Source organism: Electrona antarctica (genome assembly GCF_951216825.1).
Source record: "Electrona antarctica genome assembly, chromosome: 23".
Taxonomy (NCBI): domain Eukaryota; kingdom Metazoa; phylum Chordata; class Actinopteri; order Myctophiformes; family Myctophidae; genus Electrona; species Electrona antarctica.
Window position 1 is genome coordinate 11,191,827 of NC_136804.1, and position 12,024 is coordinate 11,203,850.

The window sequence follows — 12,024 nt, forward strand, 5'->3', positions numbered from 1 at the left end:
CATTCACACATTTTATAATTCAGTTTACTGTGGAGACACATGCTAGAACCTTTTACTTTGAAATGATTTGTAGTTTCTGAGTTATTTAACTTAAACGCCCAATGCATTCTCAATGGCAATAGCACAAACTTAGTGAAAAGAAGAGAGTCCGCACACAGGATTGCTCCAATGGTGTTCTTTTATTGAAACACCATAGCACAAACTTTGGCATGCTACTAGTCCTACAATATTGTGTAGACTTCTTGTAAATTAAGTAATGCAGATCTATGTGTAACAATAATTTAACACTTGAGAGCGTAAAATGAAACCATGGACCCATACTATTTGGTTTATTTTGTTACCAACTCTCGGGGGACCACCTGGAACCCCCTCAAGGAACACTGATGGTCCCCAGACCACTGGTTGAAAACCACAGGTGTATACAGGCTCAGCAGGCTGTATTAATTATTCAATCCATATCTATGATTCAATCAATCAAAAACCAAAAGCAGTCGCTTCATTTGGGCTTGTTTTCATAGACCTGGCTGCCTATTTCTCTCACAACATCTGGCAACACGGAGACCATCTGTCGATCCATTTCTCTGCCATTGATTTCTCACGTCTTCTTGATTCCATCCACGACGTCATCGCTATGCGCCGCGAAGGAAACGCATGCAGGTTTGGAAGGAAGAGCGTGACGCGAGCGTGACAGTTGTAAACATTCAACAAATCCATGATTTAACTCGAGGTGTAATACAATATTTCAGTATCAAATTATGGATAATCAGAGAATGAATAGAGGTAGAGGACAGTTTGCAGGCAGGGGAGGACAGTTTGCAGGGAGAGGTCAGTTTTCAGGGAGAGGACATTTTTCAGGCAGAGGACAGTTTTCAGGGAGAGGACAGTTTTCAGGCAGAGGAGGACAGTTTTCAGGGAGAGGACAGTTTTCAAGCAGAGGAGGACAGTTTGCAGGTAGAGGACAGTTTGCAGGGAGAGGAGGAGGTTCGTGGTCTAATAATTCTAGACCATCTTATAATCGACCACCAGCAGCAGGTCATTTCAAGAAGAAATGGACACCCGACGATAAAGTGTTTGATGGCAGTATTGGAGAAGGTACGTTTTACTTTCATACAGTCTGACTTGACAGATATTACATTATATTGCAACAGTACATTAGGCCTATTATATGGTTATGGGGTCATCAATGGGATACACAGTACACACACAGGATAGGTGGTAGCCCGTCTCCGGACCCCCCGGGTTGAGCTCCTTTGGACCCCTAACCCATAGGGTCCGTTCTCATCGACTTCAAGCGACGTGCTCATTTCAATACGCAGGCTGACTTAGCCTCTCCGACGCGCTGTGGGTGTAATGCTGAGTGCTGACATATTCCAAAAGAAGCATATAAGAGCTATAGGAGGCGAACGGCGCAGAAGCCGTTAAGTCTTTTTAATCTTTGTTAGACCGTTTTGGCAGCTCTGAAATTCTCTCTTGACTTCCTTATTGACATCCCATTGTCCCGCCTCCAGCGCCAACGCGCAGATAGCCAGTTCCGGCGCCGTTCGTGGGGGGTCCGGTTGTCTCCGTTGTCTCCTATAGCTCTTATATGCTTCTTTTGGAATATGTCAGCATCACACCCACAGCGCGTCGGAGAGGCTAAGTCAGCCTGCGTATTGAAATGAGCACGTCGCTTGAAGTCGATGAGAACGGACCCTATGGGTTAGGGGTCCAAAGGAGCTCAACCCGGGGGGTCCGGAGACGGGCTAGATAGGTGGGCACCTCAATGTAAAATTGGCTATTTTGTCCAAAACAAAGAATCAAATACATGATGTGAACATGCACAGTACATCATTAAAGGGGGAATGACACCTGTCATCGGACCAAACAGACAGTCAAACAGACATGTTTATGGCCAAAATGATATCATAAATAAATAGCCTATAAATATTATACCCTTGTCGAATGTTTAAGCATGTTCTACTTCTAACCATTGTATACTTTACTTTAAAAAATAATCCAAATACCGTATCTCTTTTTTCTTTTTTTTACATTTATACAAAATAGCCAATCTTACATCGAGGGTCCCACTTCCCAGATATCCCCAGACCGAGTGCTCACCTGTATCCGTAGTCCGTACATGGACAAATGTGTCTGTGGCAAATTTTGGCAGAATAATATGTATTACACTGATTTACTATGACAGTACTGTATGTATGGCAAATAGAACAGTTGTTCTCAAACCTTTTATTTTCATGCACAAGGTTGCAAAGTATTGAGGGTTTAATAAATGTACAAAAATACACATTTAACATGAATCCAATATATATATATATATATATATATATATATATATATATTTTTTTTTTCTTCTTTTTTTTTAATTCTTTATTTACCCAGGGAAGTATAGCACAGGTGCTAATTTTCAGCAACGCCCTGCACATATAGAAACACACACACACACACACACACACACACACACACACACACACACACACATTAAAACCTGGGAGCTGACTAGTACAACCACAGTCTTATACTGGTGGCCACTAAGCAGCTCCAGGGGGAGCAGTTGGGGGTTCAGTGCCTTGCTCAAGGGCACTTCAGCGGTGTTGGGTGAGTGATGAGAATCACTTCCCCACCCAGATTTTTCCGGCAACAAGGGCGCTCCTCTAACCCTTAGGCCACCGCTGCCCTAGTAGTGGGGGTCCCTGCTTCATCTCTCACTCAGGGGTCCTTGGCCTGAAAAACATTGAAGACCCCTTCTCTATATCAGGGGAGGGCAACATTGGTGATGGAGAGGGCCACTATCTCCAAACTCACTCCAGAGGGCCACATTGGATATTACTATCGTAACAAAAATAGCTGATCTACAAGCTCAAAATGCGTTGCAGTGCGAATTGAAATCCTGAATTATTTTGTGCCGTTTTTGAATTGGAATCCTGAAAAGTATCCATCAAATGCATTTAGTTAGTTACATTGTAATAGTCATTAAGCTACATAATTATATAGACCGAAGTAATGAAAGCGTGCCATGTTTGCATGTTTGGAATTGTAACAGCTGAAAGCAATAATATATCCGTATTCTGATATTAACCTGTGGGCCACATTAAGTGAAGGTGGGGGCTGCATGTGGCTGCCAGTTGCCCATGTATGCTCTAACAATGAGTATGGGTCAGAATAGAGAGCTATTAACACTTATTTTAACCAAAGAATTTCACTTACCCTAGCTTTTTAATCTGGTATCAATACAATCTATACTGTACCAGCTGTGTGTCATATGACTCCTCTGCTGTTTGTAGACACTTTTGTATAATTAGGGATTTGTTTTGATATGTTGTGTTTTTGCTCTTAATTTCACACTATTTTCTGTTATTAATTTAAGATTAGAGCATTTGATGTGTCGAACTAGCAACATGAAGCATCGTCCATCTTCATAATGGTCTCGGATATTTCATATAAACGCAAAGGTGAAAGAAATCTGTTAACCGGGACAGTTTAACAGATTTTATTTTTGCTTTAATCCTGGTTTGTGTTTATCTTTTTTTTTTTTTGGTGGAACCCCAGTCATTCATCTGTTTGTGTGCCCTTTTCCCCCTCTTGTCCTTCAGGTCAGGGCTGGGCCTTCAAGAGGAAACTGAAGGTCCAGCGTGAATACAGAAAGATGCAGTCGAAGGAGAGAAGACGGAAGCCTGAGGTCCGAAGTGCGTCGTACGAGGCGGAGAAGTACCCGGAGCACCTCAGACACCTGTACCTCGCCGAGGCCGAGGAGCTGAAAACACAGGCCCGGAACAACAGGCTGAAGAGAGTCCAGTCGAGGATGCGAGGGCGCGAGGAGAAGACTGAAGGTTCCGATTCTGCAGAAGCAGAACCGGAAACAACCGCTGGTCAGTTGTGTAAAGTAACTTAAGTACATGTACTGTAAATCGGGGCCGATCACATCACTTTCAAATGATCGGATCGGGAGCCAAAAAACGTGATCTAGACCATGATATAGATATCAATATTATATCTATATCATGGTATTGAACTGGAAATTGTCTGATTTGGGATATTGTACTATTGTGATATGGCATAGAATATAAATATCGGATCGGGGAAAATAGGTATCGGCAGATGCTAAAAATCAAATGATCGGAATCGGATCGGGAGCAAAAAAATTATGCTTTCGGTTGTGCCAGTACAGTACAGTGACAGTACAGTAAAGTAGAGGGACCACCACACGGTAACTTGGTCATTTCTCAACCGTTTCGGACGCGGGGCTGGGCACTCTAGCATCTTTATTCTGAATAATCCATGGGCATCATTCTGTACATTTTGATGCCAATACTTTTGAACTTTTTACTCTCATTTTGAATTCCAGACTTTTGCTTATTATTTGTATGTTTGTATGTATTTCTACATTGCAGTATTGATACTTTTACTTCTAAGTAAGAATTGTGAGTACTTTTCCCCCACTACTGCAGCTGCTCCTGCGACACCAGAACCAACTGCTCGTCCTGTAGAACCAGAACCGCCGATAGCTGGTCCCGCAGAACCAGAACCAAGAGCTGGCGCTGCTGAAACGGAGCTGGCTGCTGATGCAACATCGGACAGTCACAGAACCGAACCCACAGAGTCCAAGGAAACAGAGAGGTAATGCTACTCCATACATGCAAGAGTAGTTCACCCAAAAAATGACTTAATTTCTATCGATTCCACACGAGCCTTGGATTCATGGAGATCTTTTTTGTTTTTGTAGCATTCATGATTCCAATAATTTGACGACCAGTGGAGTGGTAGGAGACTTGATTGAGTCTCCTACTGACCAGCCACCAAAATTCATCATCAAATAATTTCGTCGACTCAGGAATGTGACAAAAGCAATAGAATCACCATGAATTCAATTCCAAGGCTTCATGGGGTGTGTAATTTAATTGATAGGAAATACGTAATTTCTTTGGTGGACTACTCCTTTCAGATACAGATAAGTTCAAACCTTTATTGATTCTCAGAGAGATATGGTAATGATTTATGAATACTTAGGGAAATATCAAGTTATGTTTGGAAGTGTGCTGGCTGTTCATCTGCGATCTACTTCCAGAGGTCTTGTATGCTCAAGCTGTAGCACTCGGTTTATGCTACTAAACATTTAACTCAGCACACACTGATTTCCTCTACTACTCTGTGTTCCTCTTAGCGTCCCTATGAGCAACCGGATGAAGAAGAAAATTACCAAGATGACTTCCTTCCAGAAGACCAAAGAGGAGTTTGAAAAAGTCCTAGAAAAAAATAGGATGAAGAAAGAGGTAAAACATTTCTTTCGTCCACCACCACAGAGCCTTATTAAGCTGGTGAATAAGTTACTGCAACCAACAACATTTACCGGGTTTGTATGGTAGGTGGTAAACGGGCAGGGGAGGGTGTTCTCTTGTCGCTGTACTAGTGAGTGACAGCTACAGGTAGTCGAGGGTGCCCTCAGCATGGAGCAGAATAGGAAGCAATAGAATATAATATTTTACTTGCATCATTTAAAAGCAAACAGTGCAACCATATACAGTAGGTGCCATGATGGATCAAATCACATTTAAAACATTAAACACCTAACCTTCAGCAGACAAAACAGCAGCACGTATTCGCATTCCTCCGCATTACTCGTTGCATCCTCTTGGTGAAACTCCTCATAGTGTCTGGTCAAAAGAAGTGGCAGGTGAGTCCAGGACCCCAGCACACCAGATGTACCGATACCATTTGTTCCTTCTCGATACGGGTATCGGTCGATACTGAGTACCGATCCAGTAACCAGTGTGTAATTTTAAAAAATCACACCCGTGTGAACTGAGTGGTGTAAGGTCTTATATAGCCTGATCAGCTGTGGTCTGACGTAATGTCTGACGTAATGAAGTCACACCCGGGTGAACTGGGTGACCGTAGCAACCATGCTCATTTTTTGAGCACAGACAGACAGACAGACAGACAGACTAACAAAGCCAGTTGTAGGAGTGGTTTACACCACTCAAAAACACACCTGTGTGAATTGAGTGGTGCAACTACACATTTATTGTGACGTCACATACTAACCATAGCAACCATGCTCACCCGTACAGGCACAAACACACACGGGTACTAACAAAGCCAGTTGTTGGAGTGGTTTGCACCACTCAAAAAAGTGTGGTCCAGTGTGGACTCTCTGCGTTCCCTTGAGGGGTCCAAATGAATACTTGGTCTGTAACTTTGAGAGTGTACAAATGGAACCAAATAGACCGGAAAGGGTCTATTTGGCTCCATCTGTACATCTATGCATGACTCAGGAATAAATAAAAAAATCCATTAATAATTATGCAGCTGCGAGTTAGTAAAATAATTATGTAAATAGTACAGTAAGAGTATAAAACGGAAGCATTCAAAGTATACAATAATTGACTGTACATGTAAATTACATGCTGTATCAAGTATCATCATGTGATAAATCATGTTATCGGAATGGAAACGACTCTAATATTTGCTGCCTCTGTGACTCTAAACATGTCTGTACACAGTGCAGCCGACCATGGTTTAAAAGTGCGCTCGTTATTTTGCATCCCAGGAGTTCCTGATGAACAAGCAGCAGAAAGAGGAGGCCATCCAGAAGTACAAGCAGAAGAAGAAGGACACGTATCAGATGTTGTGTAAGAAGACCAAGAGAGGACAACCCAACCTGAACGTACAGATGGAATACCTGCTGCAGAAGATCCAAGGCTCCTCCAAATGAAGCTTTACTGTTACCTTACTATTGGAGGAGAGATGTAAGAACAATGGGAACTTGCCAATATTTGGCTTAATTAATGGCTTATATTCTGTTTAAGAAACTATTTTAGCAACTTGAACCCTGACATCCCTATTCTGGGGCAAGCATTCGGCCAAAATAGCTGATCTACAAGCTCACAGCGCATTGCAAAATGCAATGCGTTGTGAGCTTGTAGATTGGCTATTTTGGCGAAGATATTTTAGTGTTGAGCGAAAACAGGAGGGGGGGGGGGGGGGGGGGGGGCTCGTACAGAGACATGTGCGACTTGGGTCATCCAAGTATAGGATTTATTGAATGGTACTGTATCAACTCTGCGATGCCACCACAACTGCAAATGGACAGTGCTGTTTAACCATCTTTTCTGAGTGGACAGGTAAGGGGTCTCAACCTCATTTCGGAGTGAGTGCCGACCTTTGGGCCAAAGGTGACTTGATGAGATAACTCTACCGGGCGTGCAGATACTTCCCGGGCTGTAGTGGCCAATTAATCTAGCCGGTACATTTTTGTGCATTTCAATCGCAGGCCACGAGATGGCATTGTAACGCAGTCATCCAAGGAATGTGAAATTATTTTAGGTATTAATAATCCTAAATCATATTTGTGGAAATCAATGCGGAACCACTGATGGAGCAACCCCCTCCCAACCAATGGAAATGGTCTATCTAAATACCGATATTATTTAATGTATTTACCGTATACACTTCCAATAAATGTGGTTCTTAAAAAAAAGACAAACATTGACATTTCTTTATGTACGTGTTCCATCTTTAATATGGAGAAAACCAATTATTTAACTACTTTTGTCTTAAACATAGTTATTAAAATCGGTAAAGCATCTGTGTCATTTTAGATGTTTGCATTGGCTATTCACAAAATAGCAGATAAATAATCTCGTGCCGCTCTGACAGCTTGTACATCTGCTATGTTTGAACATTTTTGAGATGTACAGATTTAGAAGGCATTTGTAGAATCAGCCTCATTATAATAACCATCTTATTATTTTAGTATGTTTTCAGACAGACACGTGTGTCTGTCTGTCTGTCTCTGTCTGTCTGTCTGTCTGAGTTACGTAGCTAATCATAGTTTGTATGTACCCATTTGAATATATGAACACCAAATTATGCACAGGGATAGGCACAAAATTAATGTTATTATTAGGCAGGTGGTCCGTGGACCCCCAAGTGGTCTGCGAGGACAGACAGACATTTGGTTAATTATTTCAAGGACCCCCCATAAGAGTGCACAAATGGAACCAAATAGACCCGTCCATTTGTACACACTCAGAGTTACACACCCATACAGGGCCATTTGGAACCCACTCAAGGACACTTTGAGACTCACTGGTGTAGCACAGGGGTTCTCAACGTTTTTGGCCGGGGACCCCTGGAAATGCTTTGGCAATGTCTCGGGACCCCCGCCCCGCCCCCTCCCGACCCCCAATATAAATTGACTGCTACAATAACCTTAACCCATTTTGGGCGGGAACCCCTTTTGGTGTTTTAAGCATTATGTTATAATTTAGCTATTGAAAAATAGCAGATCTACAAGCTCATAGCGCGCCACCGAGTGGCGCGCTACGAGCTTGTAGGTCTGCTATTTTTGAAAAAAAGTGAAAATAGTTTTTTGTTTTTTTTTGGATTTTTTTTTGGGGACCCCCTAAAATAATTTGGCGACCCCCCCCCGAGGGGTCGCGACCCACGGGTTGAGAACCCCTGGTGTAGCAGAGGGATTCCAGTGAGCCAACATGCACAATAGCAGCACCCTGACTCTGTTTGACCAGAATGGAACAGAGCCCTCATTAGTAGCATCGGTAAACACCTCTCTAGGAAGTAGGGAAGGGACCAAAGTTCTTTTCAAAATTGCTGCTGTGCATAGAGCCTTTACTGCAGCCTGCATGGTGCAGCCTGGGGGGCCCGGCCCCATGACATCACATGGTGGGATGACATCACATGGCTGCACGGATTTCCAAAAACCTACCAAGTATACTTACTGCTCTGTTCATACTGAGAGAAAGAGGATAGATTTAACTTTGCTTTCATGTGGATCAATTGTAAAAGGTAAGTTCATTCTGACTTTTCGTCACCCTTTCGTGCCACACCTCTGTAAAGTATCGTGATAACTATAGCATTTGAAAATGCACTGGCAAATTTCCCTTGAATTGCATTTTAGAATGTTTACATTTTGAATTGTTTGGTTATACAGACAGTAAATGTCTAAATGTAATGGGTCTGTTACTACTTGTTTTACAGTGCAGTTGTGTCAGAGAAGGACTGGTACTTTGTAGACTAGAGCATTGGCTCTCTGGTTTCTCAGGTAATTTCTAACTAAACTATCCGTTTATATGCCATGTAATTATTATTCTTTTAACACAAATCTCTTCTGGGGGTCCCTGGCACAACATTTTCAGATGAGGGGGTGACCTCTGGAGATATCCAGAGGTCCTTGACATGAAAATGTTTGAGAAACATTGCTGTATTGCCTCAATCAGAACTGTAAGTATGTTCATCTTTGTGTGCTGTAATGTAAGGTTACTTGTCATTTTGCTGTGTTTACAAGCCCAAACACCAAGCTCATACCTTCTCCTCACTTTAAAGGTCACTTTATTTACCAGTTTGCATATCATTAATGAAGTTTTCATGTCAAGGACCACCAAATTGACACATTAGCCCACGGGACCTCCATTTGAAAAGAGACATAAGAGAAGATGTTTTATGGCTTTAGCAGTGATTCTCAAAATGTCAAGGACCCCCAGTTTGATATGCATCGGGCTACGGACCCCCCATTAGATACCTTTTTGATCTCTGGGACCCCCAACTGCACTGTAGTATCAGCCGCGTTGGGTCCATTTGAACCCAGTGTTGTTTTTGTCGACTAAAACTAAGAACAAAAATGTTTGTCGACTACCTTTTTTCACTGACGGAAATTAAATGAAAACTAAGCTATGATGACTAAAACTAAGACTAAATGTATTGACAATTTTGTCAACAGATAAAAACTAGACTAAAATGTTAGGAAGGGACTAGTGGACAAGAGATCCACTATAAGTCATTTTACACTTTGTTGCATGCTGAAAATAGCAGATCTACAAGCTCACAACGCGTCACGCTGCGACACGTTGTGAGCTTGTAGATCGGCTATTTTCAGCAAGTATACAATCTGCCATTACGACGGCATCAAGGCCCGCCAAAATATTTTTTTGTAGATTTAGTCGACTAAAATCTTATGATATTTAGTCGACTAAATCTAGATTAACACATACATTCCAGGTGACTAAAATGTGACGACAACTAAAATAGAAATTTGCTGCCAAAAACAACACTGATTTGAACCCCGTTTGAGTTTGAGAACCACTGGTATAGTATATGATGCAGCACTCGCCTGCAACCGATTTTTTTTATTTGTTGTTTCATCTACAATGAGGATTATATTTAACCACATGAACCTGTAATCTGAAGACCCACCTCTTCAGACTCCACCTCAGCCCGTAGCTTGACCTAGCCTCGACGACCATGCTCTTATGCATAGGTTAAACATTTTAATTTATGCAGTTGATGGGTTCCTTTTATTGAACTAGCTAGCATCCAATAGTTTGTTGTACAGATTTCTGTTTTTATATTGTACATTTTTGTTGTTGTACATATATAGGTTCTTAGTTTAACTATGATTCTAGCCTAGATTAATGAGGCACTACACCAAGGGCGCCCACACTTTTTTGACTTGAGAGCTACTTTCAAAATGACCAGCTCAACGAGATCCACCCACGGAAAAACATATTATGCTGAAAATAGTTTAAATATGTACCTGAGGGGGCTCTGGAATAGCGGCAATGGCGTTACATATAAGACAAATGCACTTGGAATGGGAAATAGAGGGGGCAAATGGAATGGGTAGTGTTTATTTTTAAATCATTTAATTTATAATGCTACCGATGATTGCAACACTCTCAAACACACTTTGAGCTGACAGGCCCTTTTTGATGTCAATCAATCAAGTCACCTTAATTCAAGTGGCAGATGCCAAAATGTTTTTTATTTTGTATTTAATTTTATATTGTCATGTGATCTACCTGCACAGCCTTTGTAATCTACTGGTAGATCGCCATCTACCTTTTGGGCATCTCTGCATTTGATGTGCTTGCCTGAATTGTAAACCCTAAAGCCCTATATACACGTGAGCTTGTACTGTAGATTTGCTATTTTTGTGCAATATTCGTCCCCAGAAATGGAACGCTAGGATTCATGTTAAGTCGTATTGTATACTTGCCGGTACGATAGTGTAACACAGAGGGGAAAAAGCCAATGATGCCAATCTAAAGCTCTCAAATGTGGCACATTGAGATATGTCCCATATGTTTTATAGCCCAGGTTTAAAATATATAACTCAGACCAAAACCACTCAAACCATGTGTTTTAATAGCAATATTTGTGTGCCTTAACACATTAAAACCAAGAAAGCATCTGTGTGATTTTAGATTCATTTGTCTATTAAATCATAGCAGACATACAAGCTCATAGCGTGTCACTCGTGAAAATGTGTGCAAATCATTGTTCCTATATATTTTGAAAGTGTTTTTTTACTCAAATCTTTGCTTCTGGGGATCCCAGGCACAAAATAGTTTGAGATGGGGTCCTTCCATGACATGGAAAAAGTTTGGGCACCTCTGATAGGCTATAGCAACATGAGTTTATCAGAAAACTGTTTTAGAAGGCATTATTTTGTAGAATCGGACTCGGGTCTAATAGCGATATTTATGTCAAAAAATAAGGTAAAACGTTGTGGTGCTGAACTGATTTGCAACTGGAAAACAGTCCTTTGTAGTCGTGGTGCAGGTATTAACGTTGTCATGTGTTCTGTATGGTGGAATTAAGATAATCCTTTGCATGCCAGTTGTGTGTTCCTTAGTTCTTATAGCTTATTAAGAAAAAAGCTGAAGTGCATTTATTTTTATTTTCTCTAAATCTATTCTGTATTGAATACAATGGTGAAATAACCAATCTAACCTTTTTAGCATTTTAATTCATGTACTACTATATAAGGATGCAGTCGAAGACATTGATTTATTTATTATTATTATAAAAATGTCATGTTGTAGTGTTTCTACTACAACATGACATGGCACAAGTGATTACTAGCTGACGATGCGATTGATTGATTGCTATTTTATTGACAGTTTAAAATGTGGCGACTGTATGATGCAAAGCATTGTGAACTGCTATATTGGCTATTTTCGCAATGTTTACACAAGGGCTTTAACCAGACCAGAAACATTTAAAGAAACATTT

The 12,024-nt window shown here is 41.2% G+C and overlaps 1 protein-coding gene across 2 annotated transcripts; it reads left to right on the forward strand.

Annotated features, from left to right (window-relative positions):
* The first annotated feature begins 612 nt into the window (after positions 1-612).
* ccdc59 (coiled-coil domain containing 59) lies at positions 613-7,464 on the forward strand. 2 transcript variants are annotated; one of them, XM_079494414.1, is made up of 6 exons: positions 613-825; positions 862-1,092; positions 3,588-3,863; positions 4,443-4,611; positions 5,156-5,264; positions 6,542-7,464. In XM_079494414.1, the coding sequence occupies exons 1-6, from the start codon at positions 756-758 to the stop codon at positions 6,704-6,706; spliced, it is 1,020 nt and encodes a 339-aa protein (XP_079350540.1). In that variant the 5' UTR covers positions 613-755; the 3' UTR covers positions 6,707-7,464. The 2 variants fall into 2 exon arrangements, with proteins under 2 accessions (XP_079350540.1, XP_079350539.1); XM_079494413.1 differs by having other exon boundaries at positions 615-1,092.
* Positions 7,465-12,024: the final 4,560 nt, after the last annotated feature.